Below are 17,947 nucleotides of genomic sequence, written 5' to 3'. Positions count from 1 at the left end.
TAAATGATGGTACTTTGTCCAGAGCCTGTGTGGTCTGAATTAAAAAAAGACAAAAATCCAAACTCTCTCATATATAGACACATTTTCTCCCTCTCTCTCTCTCTCTCTCTCCCTCCCTCCCTCCCTTTCACTCTCTCAAATAATTTTTGTTTTTATCCAAAAAAATGGAAATCCTAGGTGAAATTGTCTTTTTCAGACCTGTGTTGAATCAAAACTAATGAAAGAGGAGCTTGTAGGATGTCAGGTTTATAATTTCATTGGGTTTCTGTTGTACTATAGCTAATGTAGAACATGTTGGTTTATTCTCTGTGGTATAATGCTTTTAGGAGCCAATTTAGTTTATGTTAAAATTGAGATGAAGGGAGGATTGGGTGGAGGGGAGAAGGGAGAGGAGAAACTTAAGGGAAGAAAGTTATAATGCTTTGCAGATCACCTCTCTTTATTCATCTATATTATGTATATGTAAGAACATGACACTATAAGTAAGTATTAATTTACATTCAGTGCTCAGATGGGATGGTTAGAAAACTTCACACCCCCTATCAAAATTCTGTAGCAGTATGTTAGCTTCTTTTAGAAGTCTTTTGTTAAATGTTGATGATGATTAAAAAGAATAGGAACAGAATCATTGATCATGTGTTTTGATAGAAATAAACAAGTAAGAAATTTCCTGAGATCTTCCAAAAATATTTGAAAGCTGATTTCCTTTTCTTTATTGTTATATTTACAAGTGACAAATATTTCAAAAGGGTTAGATAAAAATTACCAATACTATAGGTATTTCAAAATGGTAGTGCGGGATAATAGCCAGTGAAGAAAAAACAAAAAAAGCAATCTCCATGAAGGACTGTAGAATTTCATGTGTTGTCAGTTCAGTATTAGGCATTATGAACAGTATGACTCTTACGGTCTCAAAGTACATTTAGTAGAGTTTCATTTAGACCATCTTGTATTTAGTCTAAGGATGCATACTTGAGTCCCTGGATCATTTTTCTGTCATGTAAACTCTGGAAGCTTGATTTAATGAGATGTTTTCTGCTTAGACTTGCTTTACTAGCTAAAGAGAAACTTTAAATTCTTATCCATTTTCCCTTCCCCACTTGGCTATTTATAACTGTAAGATTTTCCATTTTTGCTGGGTATCATGTTTAGCATTGAAGGGTTTAGCCTTTCATGCTCTGTAAAGCTGAATGAAAGCCATCTTTTTGATACTGCTACTTTAGCATTTTTTTTCTCTGACTTAGCTGCCATTTACTTGAAGAACATGGTGACCCAGTACTGGCCGGACCGAGAACCTCCACCAGGAGAAGCAGTATTTCCATTTAACATTCATGAAAACGATCGCCAGCAAATACGTGATAATATTGTGGAAGGAATAATTCGGTCTCCAGATTTAGTGAGGTACATTATACTATTTCTATATGCTTAGTAGGAAGCCCAAAATATATGAATGGGGGAGGTTGGATTTAATCATCAGCCTCAAGTTTGTTTTTTAAAAGAGATAAAGTAATGAAGATGGGCCCTCAAACAATACAGTTTTAGTTATTTGTTTTTGCATTTGTAATTCTTTGCCTCAAAATATTTTGGAAAAAAAAATTTAGTTTCTATAAGTTGCCACAAAAAGAGTGGAGGCAAAAATCTAACTAAAATTGTTGTATAGATCCTTGCTATGTGAATAACCTATGTTCTTAGTTATGAGCTCTTGACTTTTTACTATCTGCTTTTCTTTTCCCTGATACAGGGAAATTGACTTCTGGGGGTTTTAACCTACCAGCTTTTGTAACACTTTACCTATCTTTTTGTTCATTTTTATGAGCTGAGCTTCTTTTCCTTTGAAGAAGACAGGATAGAGAAAATATAAACTAGAAGAATTGTCTCTGGTTTTTCAAATTTAGATGCTATAAAGCAGCACTGTCCAATAGAACTTTCTGCAGTGATGGAAATCTTTTATATCCACACTGTCTGATATTTAGCCATGTGGCATAGAAGCCAAGTGAGTACTTGAAATGTGACTAGTGTAACTGAGGAACCGAATTTTTAATTTAATTTTGATTAAATTACAGTGTGTGCATGTAGCTGGTACCTGCCCTTAGTGGACAGCAGAGGTGCAAGTCAAAAAAATTATGCAATCGTAAAACAGGAGAAACAAATTCTTTTCGCCATGAGCAAGTGATTAGGTTTCTTTTGAAAATGTGGGAGGGAAATAGGTGAAATTGAGGTAGGGGAATGAAATTATTTAACTTCAAGAGATTAGATGTAACTTATCCCTGAGTGTATAATGTACATCGGCATAAGCAGAAGGAAGGGAAGAAAGTGTGAGGATAACAGTGACGAAGGTGGACAAACATTGAACACCTCTTTGTGCAGTTGTTTGGGTAAGAAGGGAAAATGGGAGTATTGATGAAAGAAAATCATCATTCTCATTGGTTGCCCAAATGCCATCTGGCACTGGCTTCCCTGTGGTACCATCATGTGTCCATTTCTTGTCAAAATCTTTACCTTTTCGAATCTCTCTGAATCTTGCAAGCAATGCTTCTACACTTTAATGTGTGAAAGGATGGCTGTTCATAAACATCCTTTGCTTGGCTTGGAATTGAGAAAGGATTAAGAGGGTTAACCTGAAGATGAAATTAAAAAAATGAAAAGTTTCAGTTTTATTGAATACAAATATGACCTATTTGTTGTTTAGGAACAGCTGCTGGTGGCACAAGAGATTATCTTTATCTTTATTATGAGACAGTTCTTTGTGGCTTTGCTTCTTTTATGTCCTGAAGGCTTAACTGTAACTACTCTTAAAGAAATATTCTCAAAGTTTATTTAATAGTATTGCAAAGGATCTTTTGCAATTAGATTTGGAAAAGATCCTTTGCAAGGAAAAGGCATTATTTGTTTGTTTCATTTCAGTGAAATCAAGTTATTCGCTGTTGAACTGAACACATATCTTTTTCTTGGTGCTGTGGCATCCTAATTTAGCTAGATTCACTCTCCAACCATTTGCAAGTGACCATGTAAGGACATACTAATAGTTGGTAGAAGAGAAATTTTTTTCCCCCTCACTTTCTTTTCAATCCCAATTACAGTTGGATCCAGTTGAGGAAATGATTACTGACCTAAGTGTTATGAGATCACATCTTTCATAGCTTCACTTTGTGTTTTCATTAAGGAGATTTCTTCTTCTTTTTTTTATGTCTTTCCTGTTGCTTTTTTCTTTATTTCTTTGGAAATAATTCTTGGCATTCCTCTTCAGGAATTGCCAGCTAATGCTTGTTACTTCATACAAAAATTAGGATCTCAGGCAGCTGTGATAGGTGCAAAATACTCTGTGACTGGGAACTGACGATGAATGGTTCCAGGCTTTGGCTCACAGAGATGTTTCCCACTGTTATGTAGGCCTCCATTTTACTTACTTTGACCATTTTTAGGCTAAGTTTGTCCAGTTGAAATGATAAAATACTTTTTTGGTTTTGTTTCCCCCTTAGGATATGATAACCAAAATACAAAATATAACAAGCTGGGAAATTTTACAGAGCTGGGGTGGATTCATTGTCTTTTTTTGGAAAATTTTTTATGAATTAATTTTAATTTTTTTTTTTTTTGGTGTGGACCATTTTTAAAGTCTTTATTGAATTTGTTACAATATTGCCTCTGTTTTACGTTTTGGGTTTTTGGCCATAGGGCATGTGGGATCTTAGCTCCCAGACCAGGGATCAAACCCACACCCCCTGCATTGGAAGGTGAAGTCTTAACCACTGGACCACCAGGGAAGTCCCTGAATTTATTTTTAAATTCTTTATAGGACTTTATAGGTTTTTCTTTATAGGACTGCTCTTTTTCCCTCCACCCCAGATAAATATCTATATAATGTAAGTAAATAGGAATCAGAGTGTTTTTATGTACAATATTAGAGGTCTTTGAAGCCTGATATTTATAACTACTTAGATTTTGGACTTTTTTCCTCCACTTTACAGAGTCCAGTTAACAATGTGTCTCCGTGCCATCATTAAATACGATTTCCCTGGTCACTGGCCAGCGGTAGTCGACAAGATAGACTATTACTTGCAGTCACAGAGCAGTGGAAGCTGGCTTGGCAGTTTATTATGTCTGTATCAACTGGTGAAGACATATGAGTAAGTTGATTTCTATTGGCTGAAGATACCAGCCTCCTATTACTTAGAAAGAATTACATTGCATAGAGGGGTCTGCTATGGGTGTTTTACAGAATCAGGTTAGTTTGGGAAATGTTGGATTAAACACAGTTAAACATGTTTATTTACTACAGTTTGTCAAAGAATCTTTAATCTGCTAATGTACTAATGTCTAAGTTAGTGCTTCTCAAACTTATTTGTTAGTTTCAGAGGACCATTTATTAACAGTTTTCCTTGGAAATTTTGATGGAGAGGTACCTTAACATTTGTATTTAAGTAAGCACATCATTAAGTAAACCAAACATTTACCTTTTTGGATGCAAGGTAGAAAATGTTCAAGTTTCTTTGCTAGTGACTTTCTTTTCTATAAAAGTTGCTTGGGAGGTGTGGGACTAGTGTCACATGTAATAGCATTGCTTTCTAGCTTCTAAGGGGATTGCTGCTCTTGCATGCAAAGTCCTGTAGTCTTCCTTCTAAAATGATATTTAGAGGATATTTTAGATTTATACCTGTTAAAGTGATCTAAGAGCACCTAAATTTGTAAACTGTTTTAACTTCTCAAAGTAGGGTGGTAGATGGAGAAATGTTTTTTCCGCCATATTATTTGTTATATAATAGGAATGTCTATTTGAACTGTTTATCAACTTGTATTTTATAGCAAGAATTGTGGTATGTGAAAATTAATTTAAGTACTAGAAAAATTCATGTAGGAAAGTTGCAAAACTGCCTTGGATTTTTTTTAACTAGTCTAACTCTTTTTAGAAAGATTTTAGGTATTCTGCCTAAAACAGGGATATGTTCTTTCAAAGTTCCTTTCAAGTTTATTCTAACAATCCAAACAGAAAATGTAAGCTAGTGTTTGGAATGTTATTGTTTTAGCTTTATATAGTTTAAAAATATTGTTTTTCATTCATTGTTTATAGCTCTTTTGTGGGGGGAGAAATTATTGTTCTCTCTTTTTGTCTTTGCGCATGTAGATATAAGAAAGCAGAGGAAAGAGAACCTCTTATAGCAGCAATGCACATATTTCTGCCTCGTATTCAGCAACAAATCATGCAGCTCCTTCCTGATTCCTCACATTATTCTGTATTAATACAGAAGCAGATCCTGAAAATCTTTTATGCACTTGTGCAGGTAAGTTTCTACAGCAGAAGACAAATACGGTGCCTTGTATTTCTGCCTGATACATAGAATGTGTTCAGTAAGTGTCAGTTATTGTTAAAAATTACATATTGTATATTCTCACATGTATTTCTTTAAAAAAATCCTTATGAGAGAACAGACTTTGAGAGGTCAACTTAATTGTCCAAGGTTATCTGAGTGGCAGAGCTGAGATTCAGGGTCCATATGCCTTTCATCCCCAGTGTCTGAAGTCTGGGTATGGAAGAAACAAGGTAGTTAACTTCCCTGAAACCCGATAATTTGACTAATCTGTCCATAGCATTCTGCCTGTAGATTAGTTATGATTATAGGAGAAGAGGAAGGAAAAGAAGAGAGTTCCTTTTTTTAATTGGGAAATCATATTGATGGTAGTTTCTTTGCATTTGACCCATTTAAAGCTAACAAACAAGATTGAGTGCCTCATTTACCTTCATTTAAAATACTTCCTTTTTCTTACCTGAAAGCTCTAAAGAACATTAATATGAAATGTTTTAAGTATAAAAATATTTAAAATTTAATCCTTGAAAGACTTGGGTAAGTTATTTCGATCTGGGTGGAGAAAGAATAATTGTTGTCAGTTTAAACTGTTTGATGTTGAATGGATTAAGGCTTTATTTCATGCTTTCTAGTTAAATTACTCACGGCAAGAGGGTAGTTTCATCAGGCTAGAGAGCCAAGATAGTTTGGTTTTGTTCTTGGCTTCTATCTGACTTAAGTACTTTTGTACTGTTCTAGAATATTTCACTTGAATAAAGATTTATATTTTTAGCCTCATCTTTTAAACTTTTAATAGAGATAGTTCAAGGCAGATTTTCCTTTTTTCCAGCTTAGCCTTTTTTGGGGGAGAGAGAAGGGGAAAGGAGGCACATCTGAGAAAAGAGAAGAAACTAGACTACTAGGAAAACATATTCCTTCACCCTCTTTTTTCTTTTTTTAAAAGTAATAAGGTAGGAAGATGTATGGTGCTTTTGTTTTTGTTTTTCTGTTCAGAAATCTTCCTCAGGAGAATCACTTTGTGGCAAATATTTTTTATTCAGTGAGATGTTTTGCCATTAGATATAGTAATATCCCATTTATTCAGAGCCAGACTTCCCTTTCCCCATTGGGAGAAGCATAGCCAGGAATCAGTAAGTAAGACAGAGGCTGATGAAATAGTTTTCTTAAAGCCTCCACTTCTACTTGGTTTGCTAAGAGAACAAAAATATAAATTTTTTTTTCTCAACATGTATGTGCTAAAAACCTAAAAAACCAGAAAAAAAACCTCATCATTTTAAACCATTTTACTAATCTATTATATGCTAATACAGTAATATTCTTTAGTGGGAAATCCTGGAAACAAAAATTTAGAAGGCTTTAAGAGGCACAGTTACAGTGTTTATGTAAGTAAAAAGTGATTGACAACTTGGGAAGAGGCAGAAAAATTTATGTTTTAAAAAGTATGATACTGTGAAATTGATTTTGTCTAAGCATTTATTAAATATGTACAAGGCTGTTGAATATTCCATACATATTTCAGAACTCGTTTGTTCAGAAGTGAACTCATTGTTACTTTCCCCTAGCCCTTAGCCTGCTCCTCCTATGTTCCCCATCGTAAAGCCAACTGACTCCCCACTGCATTGAGAACAAAGTGTTAACTTTTTCCCATGGCCTATAAAACCCTTTGTCTCTTGCCTCATCTTATACCATACTTAGCTTTAGCTTTGTTCTTTGCACTCCAGCCATATGGAAATTCTTTCAGTTTCATAAGCAGATCATGTCCTCTGTCACTTCTGAGCCTTTAAGGCACTGTGTTTCTGCCTGGAGCATTCTCCTTCCCCTTTATGCCCTGGTCAATTTGTGCTCCTCCAGATCTTGGCTTGCATATCACTTCTTCAAGGAAGTTGTCTCTGATAGTAGCAGGCCGCATTAGGTGGTCCTCACGGGTGCCCTTATCAACATTATACTGCTTTTATCTGTAGTATTTATCATACCATATTGTAATTCCTTGGTTTAAATGTGTTCCCCCTCCCCCCCCAACTAGACTGTGAGCTTTACTTAACATTATGTCCTTAATGTGTAGTAGGTTTTGGACTGCATGGATGCAGAGGTGCTATACCTCATCTCCTGTAGCTCAAGGTGTAGTAGGGGTGGGGTTGCACACTGTAGTACAGTGAACTTTGATTTCATGCCACAGTGTAGAGGAAAGTAATTGAAAAAATGTTTCTTGAATGTTTCATGATGTAAAGATTTTCATTAAAGTCATTAAAATGAGTTTCCACCACAAAAAAAGATAATTATGGGAGGAGAAATTAAGGAAACACCCCTATTTACAATTGCATCAAAAAGAGTAAAATACCTAGGAATAAACTTAACCAAGGAGGTAAAAAAACCTATGCTCTGAAAACTATAAAACATTGATGAAGGAATTTAAAAACAATACAAAGAAATGGAAAGATATTCTGTGTTCTTGGGTTGGAATAATTAATATTGTAAAAATGTCCATACTATCTAAGGCAATCTATAGATTTAATGCAATCTATCAAAATACTGATGACATTTTTCATAGAACTAGAACAGATAATTTACAAAAGACCCGATTTGCCAAAGCAATCTTGAGAAAAAAGATCAAACCGGGAGGTATCATGCTCCCTGACTTCAGACTATACTACAGAGACACAGTAATCAAAACAGCATGGTACTGGCACAAAAACAAGCATATAGATCAATGGAATGGAACAGAGAGCTCAGAAATACACCCACACACCTATGGTCAATTAATCCATTATAAAGGAGGCAAGAATATACAATGGAGAAAAGACAGTCTGTTCAGTAAGTGGTGCTGGGAAAACTGGACAGCTACATGTAAATGAATGAGATTAGAATATTTCCTCACACCATATACAAAAATAAACTGAAAATGGATTAAGACTTGGAAACCATAAAACTCCTAGAAGAGAAAATAGGGAGAAAACTCTTTGACATAAATCATAGCAATTTTTTTTTTGATCTGTCTCCTAAGGCAAGGAAATAAAAGCAGAAATAAACAAGTGGGACCTAATTAAAAGCTTTTGCACAGCAGAGGAAATCATTGACAAAACAAAAAAGACAACCTACTAAATGGGAGAAAATATTTGCAAAGGTTATGACCAATAAGGGGTTAATATCCAAAATATATAAACAGCTCATACAACTCAATATCAAAAAAACAACCCAATTAAAAATGGGCAGGAGACCTGAATAGACATTTATCCAAAGAAGACATACAGGTGGCCAACAGGCACATGAAAAGATGCTGAACATCACTAATTATCAGAGGAATGCAAATCAAAACCACTGGATACCACCTCATACTGGTCAGAATAGCTATCATCAAAAAGTCTACAAATAACAAATGTTGGCAAGGATGTGGAGAAAAAGGAATCCTCGTACATGTTGGTGGGAATGTAAATTGGTACAGCCATTATGGAAAGCAGTATGGAGGTTCCTGGAAAAAACTAAAAACAGAACCACCACATGATCCAGCAATTCTACTGCTGGGTATTTATCTGGAAAAAAAACACTAATTTGAAAATATACATGCACCGCAGTGTTCATAGCGGTATTATTTACAGTAGACAAAATATGGGAGCAACCTAAGTGTCCATCAATAGATGAATAGATAAAGAGGTGGCGTGTGTATCTACATATACACAATGGAATATTACTCAGCCATAAAAAAATTGAAATTCTGCCATTTGCAACAATGTGGATGGACTTAGTGAAATAAGTCAGACAAAGAAAGACAAATACTCTTATCACTTATATGTGCGATCTAAAAAAAATAAAACAAACGAATGTATATAACAAAACAGAAACAGATTTACAGTTATAGAGAACAAACTAGTGGTTAACAGTGAGGAGAGGGAGGTGGGGAGGGTCGAGATAGGGGTATGGGATTAGGAGACACTAACTACTATGTTTAAAATAAATAAGTAACAAGGATGTATTGTACAGCACAGGGAAATATAGCCATTATTTTGTAATAACTTTAAATGGAGTATAGTCTATAAAAATACTGAATCACTCATATACCCGAACCTAATATAATATTTTAAATGAACTATACTTCAAAAATAAAAAGATAATTTTATGAGGTAATGGAGGTATTGACTAACCTTATTGTGATAGTAATTTCATAATGTATATGTGTGTCAAATCGTCCTTAAACATATATATGTTTATATATATGTATACCTTGTATACCTTAAACATACATTGTATTATATATCAATTATATCTCAATAAAGCTGGAAAAAGGAAAAGTTTGACACACAAAGGGGTAAATGGTAAAAATCACTTATCTAGAATCTCAAGTTGAACAAATTATGCCTTACTGTATTATTATTATTTTTTACTTAAAAAAGTAGCTTAGGGACTTCCATGGCAGTCCAGTGGTTAAGGCTCCATGGTCTGAATGCAGGGGGCACAGGTTCAGTCCCTGGTCAGGGAACTAAGACCCCTTGTCCCCTTGTGCTGCACAGTGTGGCCAAAAAAAAAAAACAAGCCTAGAGAAATAATTCATGGCATGTATATTTTCTACATTTAAAAAATTTAATTTACATACATATGTTTATGGAGCTGTTTTAAATTTTAGGTTGAACCATCTGAAATTCCTAATTTTATGGTCAGGTGTTAACTGTTTCATATATTTCAACCTTACAATATAGATAAATTGCTGATTTTTTAGAGGGGAGGAATTATTGTCTGATGTTGTTGTCCTTTGTTTTCAGTATGCATTGCCTCTTCAGCTGGTGAATAACCAAACAATGACAGCGTGGATGGAGATCTTCCGAACTATTATTGACAGGACTGTTCCACCTGTAAGAAAGGGCTTCTGTTTCTAAGAAGAATGGGGAAAACTTGGGTTTGGGTTATTTGTGGTAGATTGATTTATTATACCAGCCTGCTATTTAGAAAAAAAAAATTACTACTGTAATAAAAGTAATTAATGATACATACTTATTTTTAGAAAGTTCAGATAAACAAAATTAATAAAACAATAACTATTTAATCCTGCTAAGAATGATAACCATTTTTAAAACTTGGTATTTATTCCTCTTGTCTTTTTTTCCTCTGCATTTATATACAACCATATTTTTTTTCTTTCTACAAAAAATATTACAGAATCTTTGTAGGAAGAAGTGATTAAAAAGGGTATGCTGACAAAATCTTATTAAAAAGTAATTTAAAAGGGTGTACAGAAAAAGGAGCATTAATGAAATTTGTCAGGAGGAGCAATCATTTTATTTGTAAAAATGGTATCGATAGATACTGTTTTGAAGTTCATTTTTCACTTAAAATCTATTGTAAATATTTTGTATGATTATGAATTTTTTTACATTGTGCCATTTTTGTTGAATGCTTCATTTGCTAGGTATTTAGGTTGTTTTAGTTTTTTAGTGTTTTAACTATAAGGATGTAGTTACATTTTTATGCACATACATGATTATTTTGTTTGGATAACCTCTTAGTGTTTAAGGCTTTGACAGATCTTTAATTAATTAATTAGTTAATTAATTGAAGTATAGTTGATATACAATATTATATTAGTTTCAGGTGTACAGCGTAGTGATTCAGTATTTTTATAGGTTATACTCCATTAAAAGTTATTAGAAAGTAATGGCTATAATTCCCTGTGCAATACTTTGACAGATCTTGCAAACGGCTTTCCAGAAACAGTGCACTGGCTTATACTTTAATAAGCAGTGACTGAGAATGTCTGTTTTGTTAAATTCTAAGTTTGCCGGTTTGATAGGTGAAAGATGGTGTCTCTTTTTTTTTTTTTTTTTTTTTTTTTTTTTGCGGTACGCGGGCCTCTCACTGTTGTGGCGTCTCCCGTTGCGGAGCGCAGGCTCCGGACGCGCAGGCTCAGTGGCCCTGGCTCACTGGCCCAGCCGCTCCGCGGCATGTGGGATCTTCCCGGACCGGGGCACGAACCTGTGTCCTCTGAATCGGCAGGCGGATTCTCAACCACTGCGCCACCAGGGAAGCCCATCTCATTTTTATCTGTAGTAACAGTGATACTGTATTTATTTCATCTATCAAATTAACTCAAATAATTAATCAAATTAACTAAATTAAAATATATCAAATATTTAAAATTTTGAGCTTGTCTCCAAATGTGCAGTATTCCTTCCTTTGCCCATATCTTGGGACAAATTATGTTGAGGTTTAGTTTATACATATAAATGCACAGAACTTAGTGAACAGTTCAATGAATTCTGACAAACATACACTTGTGTTACTCTCACCCAGATCAAGATATAGAACTTTTCTGGCATCTCAGAGAGTTTCCTTGAGGGATATGGTATTTTGTGTTTTGTTTTCTACTTATTTGGGCCTTTGAAAGATAGAAGATAAAACAACAGCACTGGTTGGTTGAAATTTGCTTTGCTTGTTTAATTCCTACCTAGCAAATCTATAAAGTAAGAATTTGCATTTGTTTGGCAGTCTGAATTCACATTTAATATCACTTAATTTGTATCAATATTTATTCTGCCTTTGTTAGTCACACAAACCTTTTCATTATGTGGGAATTTTATCTGGGTGTTTTTGTCCTCCTAGGAGACTCTGCAGATTGATGAAGATGATAGACCAGAATTAGTCTGGTGGAAGTGTAAGAAGTGGGCATTACACATTGTAGCTCGTCTCTTTGAACGGTAATTCTGGTTATTAGATTTACAATCTATGGTTAGTATCTCATTATTGGATATAATAGAATTGAATAGGTCCCTTGATGCTCTACAGTATATGATTATTTTTCTTTAGAGCAGCAGAGGGCAAAAAGTCACCCTCTGCTTTGTTTTAAAGCAGGCTTAACTGTGATCATTGGCTTTGAGATCACAGTGAGGTGAACAGTCTTCTCTGGATCTTTCTATTCTCTGTAAAAAGGATCGAGAAATGATATTTCTGTCTGAAATTTTAAGTATGGCTTGGAGTCTAAGTACAGCTTATCATAATTTCATTTTGGGGCTTGTGAAAAAAAGGTAAAACGTTAGTTTTCTGTCCCAATGGAATATATCTTTCAACAAGTATTTAAACTGGTGAGCATGCTTTGTTTCTAAAATTTGCAGTATTTAAACATTTTCTCTTTGTATTTTAAGATATGGAAGCCCAGGAAATGTCACAAAAGAATACTTTGAATTTTCTGAATTCTTTTTGAAAACTTATGCAGTGGGAATTCAGCAGGTAATAAACTTATATTTTTTTAAATAGAAGGATGGTTACTACTGAAAGTAGTTAAGTCACTTCTATCCATTTAAAAGTAGTTTACAAACATGTTAATTAATACATATTTATAGGGGATGAAATGGCAGCTCTGGGAATCTAATACAGTGCAGTCAGTTTTAGAACCAAATGTCCTAGGGTAGCTACTGCAAGAATGTCCCTTCTAGACTCCTAGATGCTGGACTGAAACCTTTCAAGTCTGTTGATTGATACTTGTGTAGCAGTCGCCAGTATTAGATCAGGTTCTTCAGTTAACTTCCTGACCTCGCATGAGTTTCTTACCCTCTGTTTCTTGGAGCTCTACCTCTTTGTTCTAAGCTTTTATATCAGAAGATTTAGGAATTGATAATAGGAATTGATCTATTTCAAGAGGAGTTGAGCTCAGAAGTTAAGACTTTCAGCTGAGAACTTACACATTTTTGTGGAAGTTTGGGAACCATTCTGTACAGTGAAAATTAGGAGTTCTTGAGAAATAATCCCAAGTTAATATTTATAAACTACAAAGGATAGATGGGTGTGAAGACTATCTATATTGCCATTTGAATCATGAAATTTTTGTTTCTGTTTCAGCAAATGAAATTCAGTAATGATTGAGCATTGGCTGTTTCAGGGCTATATTAAGGAAGCAAAGATTAATCAGACATAGTAAAAGGATTCCATGATACAAAGGGTGTTTCTAGATTTTTATAAATCTGTGCAGATTAGTCTTCTTTACTGTCAATGATAGAAAGTTCAAACCTGTCATCTTAGATGGAATACTTTTTTTTTATGGATTATCATTTTGACTAGTATCATTTTATGGATTATCATTTCTAAAAATTACCTGCAACAATTCAGGAAAGCTATGGCTATAATTTTCTCACAGATTATTTTGTTGGCCCATGAGAAAGTCTGTAGGGAAAATTGGTGAGTGATGAATAAAATTATATATTCAGCCATTCATTTTGGATACTAGGATAATCAGGGAGCTGGTTAGCTCTGTCTTCTGCTCTTTCCACTGCTATTAAACCCCAGTAAGCATCCTAAAGTTGATGCCCTCTTCTAGTGTGTTCAGTAGAGGTTTTCCAGTGTCACATAAACATGTATGTACACACACATTTAAATTTCATGCTGTTGCATCCATGTCATAAACTGTTTGAACCTTGGTCATTTAAGGTATATATTCCTGATATTCTAAAAAGTTTTTTTTTTTTTAAATCAAAAACTGTTCTCTTCTTTACTATTGTGTCTCATCTGCGACCACCTCCACTTTGTGTGAACAGCAACTGTATCAGGAAGAACTGTGTTTAGTGGCATCCATTTTTAGCCTGCATTGCAGAAGGAGTTTCTAGGTGATAGTAGGACTTCTGACAAATTTTATAAACCTGAACTTTATATAACTTGAACTGAATTCATGTTCTGAATTTATAAATTCTGTACATGTTTTAAAAGGACCCCTTTTATTTATTCAGCAGTTCAGTGATAAGCTTGCTGTAGTGAAGGACTCTGCAGATCAGGAATTGGAAGACTTGGACCGTGTTGTAGTGCAGCCTCTGACTGCGTGTCCTTGGGTCCTCACAGCTGCTTTGGGCGTGGTTCTTTCCTTAGAAACAATCTTTTTTAAAAAATCAATATTTTAAAAAATAACTTCTCAGTTTTGTGGTATTTCTACAAAGACTTTCCGTGGTCTGAGGTTATAAAATAAAAAATTTCCACACTCTTTTTTTAGTTACTCTGGTTTCATTTTTTGTTGCTGTTGAAATATTTCCCTGTCTGGAATTTATTTAGGTGTGAAGTTTAGTTAGGGAGCCACCTTAATTTTTTTCAGAGGGCTAGTCAGCTGTCCCAATACTGTTTTTTGGATAACTTACCGTTTCTCTTCCAGTTGAAATGCACCTTTATCAAGTATTAAAATATGTTTATGGTGTCTCTTGCTATATGGATGTTTTCAGTGTTCACTTAGTCAAGTCTGTTACTATTTGACAGGAGTCTTAATTTGTTTGAAGAGCTAGTATGTGGAATAGTGTATAGACTTATTTTTGAGTAGTTCCACAGGTTAGAAGTAGGATAAACGGCTGAAAATCACAGTGAGACACCCTTCAGTTCAATATCACAAGGACCTATCTAAGAATTAAAACAGCTCGTGTGCTTTCTCACAAAATATTTACTTCTCTAAAAATCTGTTAATTTTTATCTCTATGACTTCTGCGTTGGTTTTATGTCATGCCTAAAATGCCCATCCTGTTAACTTTAAAATTGTTTATGTTTTCCTGTGTTTTCTCTTCCTATTTTCCTGTAGGTACTACTAAAAATTTTAGACCAATATAGGCAGAAAGAGTATGTAGCTCCCCGTGTTCTTCAGCAAGCATTCAACTATCTCAACCAAGGCGTTGTTCATTCTGTAACCTGGAAGCAGATGAAGCCGCACATACAGGTTAGTGTCAGGGAGCAGCTCTCGGAAATCATTCTCTGGTTAAATTTTCTGGACAGGGTAAGTGTTAACTAATCCCATATTTTATATTTAATATGTTTTTGTTTCCATTAATAATTTCAATTGAATGCAGTCTTATATCTGATATGAAGGACCTGGAAATTTAAGTATTTGAGAAGAGTGAAGTTTTCAAGTTGTATGAGTTGGAAGGCTTGGATTTAGTTAATCTTGCTTGGGATCTCATTTAGCCTCTGTTAGGCCAGATAATATTTTTCTGCCCTTCTTACCTAAAGGTTGCTAGGATCAAATGAGGTATTTTGTATGATAGCATTTTGAGAACAGTCACCAGGGCTCTACTAAGGTAGTGTTTTTTTGCAGGAAATGCAGCCTGATACATGACCATTTTCTTTTGTAGGTATGAGTAAACAAGGTTTTTATTTCTCTTTTTGGATTGTTAAATTCTATAAAAGAAGTTAAAGTTTTTGGTTTTTATATCAATTGTGTACTTAAAGGTAGAATCAGCATTGTTATTAAAGAATAAATCAGAATGAAAAATTATGGACCATTAATAAATAAATTAATATTTACATACAGATAATTTTGGGTAATTCAAAGATGTTAGGAACGGAATCTTTTCCTCTCAAACAGTGAATTCTTAAATTCTGTAATCTGTAAGATGGTATCTAAAAAGTAAAGTAATTCTTTTACTTTGTCTTTGGTGTCTAGGATAGAATTTGTTTAGTGCTCTCTTATTATAGGTCTTACAGATATTAGATCTTTTGCATTGTTTTCTGTGGACATTTTAATGTTTGCCTAATTCCCTTGATCAAATAGTGATTGGTTCTTTGCAATTAATAAAGATACAGATTTCATTTTATTTCCTGTGTGCCTGTAAAGTAAGGGTGAACTGTGATAGCATTTTTTTCTACTTGATGCCTTTGGCCTTATTTTTACATGGCTGTAATGTAGGAGTAAGAAAACTCTGATTATTAGGCTGAATTTTTTTCTCTTAGAATTACTTAATTTGGAAGAACTGATAAGAGATAATTTTGTTCTTAGATGTGTAATTGTTAGAGCACAGAAGGGCTTGGTAGAGCATTAGCGGCAGTGAGCATAGAGGCTATTAGATGTGATTTCCGCGCCCCCCCCCCCCCCACTGAAGCCTGCATTTGTAGGGTAGGAAATTAAGTTGTTGAAAATGAAAAAAAGAGAAGAAAATGTTCATGTTGTTGAAATATTGACATTTAGGATCAAAATGGAAATGTAAAAATGTTCACAATAAGTAATATAATAGTAAATATAACCTTGGTTTGATATTTATTTCTCTTCCTTAAAGAATCAAGGTATGTTTAGGTATGTTTAATATTGATAGTAAAACTTTATTATCCCCGCTCTTGCTTCAAAGAATAGCGTTCATCTCTTTCTCTGTACCTTTAATCAATTGTTGTTTAAAAACAATCTTATGTTTAACTTCTTCTGCCCCCATCTCTACCCCTTACCCCTAAGGCTTTTGCTTTCCTGCTTTCACCTTAGCCAATGCAAGCTTAACAGAAAGATTAATATAATAGTGTGGAAAACTAACTTCATGAAGGCTTTCATTATTGGTGTTCCCCAAATGTGAATAGTCTATACCCATTTGTTGTTTTGTTTTTTTCTCTTGTTAGAATATCTCTGAAGATGTGATTTTTTCTGTGATGTGTTATAAAGATGAAGATGAAGAGCTGTGGCAGGAAGATCCCTATGAGTATATAAGGATGAAATTTGGTAATGGAGATGATTTTAGTCCTCATCAGTTCCTGGCTCCGTAAAGTAATAGAACTAAAGTTATACTTTTAAGCAGATTTTACTACTTTGTTAAATTCCTAGAGTTCTGCTTTTCACGATCAACTCTGAAACTCGTGAGAGTTTGATGTTCTGTTGAACCGATGGACTTGAGATGAAAAGCTGCTTTATTTGTCCATCCCTCTCATGGGTGCTGAAGCAGTCATGGAGCCATCTATGTGTAACTCTTTCTGTTGTGATGCTGGTCTGCAGGGACCATTCCTTTCTGTGCCTTTGGGGATACCTGTTTGCAGATTGGGTTGTTCTCAGTCTGGGAGATCCTGTGCATTTCTGCATATTTTAGGAGCACCCCAGTTTAGTTTGCATCCTTAACCTAGGGGCTGAGTATTCCACAGGGGAATGAGATTACTTCTGATGACCCCACTGTGTGGCCCAGTTCTCTGCGGGTCCTTTTAGCCTTGGATCTTCCAGGAAGCCGTTGAATTGTGTAGGTTGCCTAAGTTCATTCCCTTTTGTCACCAGTGTGAATTAAGCACTTCCTGGAGTGCTCAGGCACTCAGCATAGGAAGATGTTATTTGTGTACCTCTGTTCCTCCCACGGTGAAGAAGCTATCTGAGGGCAGGGACTTTATCTTACTTGCTTTATTTTGCATTCTCCATCCCTTCTACACCCCTACATTCCTCTGCAAGTTCTTGGCCGCCCCAGTCTGCCTTCAGTGAATGTTGAAACAAATAATTGATAAGACTAGCACTGCCCAAGGCATGCTGAAGGTACTGTGACCACAGTGCTTTCCCCTTGTTGGGCCATATGTCTCCAGTTACTTGAGTTAAGCCTACTAGTGTAGATGCTAGATTATTGGGCTATGTTGTTTTCACGGTGCTTTGTGTTTAGATTCTTTGATTCAGTAAGTGAGGAAGTGCCTCTTTCCTTTGGAGACAAAGTACAGGAAAAGCAAGTGAATGAGAAACAACATTTACCACTGCTTTATCCTTCCATTCTATCATTTCTATTTGAAAATCATTGTACATATGCATGATTTATTAATTCCCCTTCCTAATGCTTTTGTTTTCCTAGTTTGCTTTGACAGAGCAGAATGCTTAACCGGTCTTTCTTCTGTCTTTTTTAAGGCATTTTTTTAGTGTCTAGCTTTTCTATGATACCTGTTTTTATAATGTGCAGTGTATTTGTTTAACTTTCAGAAGG

The 17,947-nt window shown here is 34.8% G+C and overlaps 1 protein-coding gene across 4 annotated transcripts in view; it reads left to right on the top strand.

Moving 5' to 3' along the window:
* Positions 1–17,947, top strand: part of IPO8 (importin 8) — a 72,582-nt gene that overhangs the window by 9,687 nt on the left and 44,948 nt on the right. For all 4 annotated transcript variants that reach the window (XR_008617677.1, XR_003680297.2, XM_007115399.4 and 1 more), the window contains exons 3-10: positions 1,245–1,401; positions 3,969–4,127; positions 5,123–5,279; positions 10,055–10,144; positions 11,889–11,983; positions 12,428–12,512; positions 14,830–14,964; positions 16,626–16,725. Coding sequence is in view for 2 of the 4 variants with exons in the window: in XM_007115399.4 (XP_007115461.1) it covers positions 1,245–1,401; positions 3,969–4,127; positions 5,123–5,279; positions 10,055–10,144; positions 11,889–11,983; positions 12,428–12,512; positions 14,830–14,964; positions 16,626–16,725 (978 nt within the window). In the remaining 2 variants the exon portion in view is untranslated. The remainder of the gene's footprint in view (positions 1–1,244; positions 1,402–3,968; positions 4,128–5,122; positions 5,280–10,054; positions 10,145–11,888; positions 11,984–12,427; positions 12,513–14,829; positions 14,965–16,625; positions 16,726–17,947) is intronic.

Source organism: Physeter macrocephalus, chromosome 6 (genome assembly GCF_002837175.3).
Source record: "Physeter macrocephalus isolate SW-GA chromosome 6, ASM283717v5, whole genome shotgun sequence".
In the NCBI taxonomy this organism is placed as follows: Eukaryota; Metazoa; Chordata; class Mammalia; order Artiodactyla; family Physeteridae; genus Physeter; species Physeter macrocephalus.
This window is presented reverse-complemented; position numbering and strand designations above follow the sequence as displayed.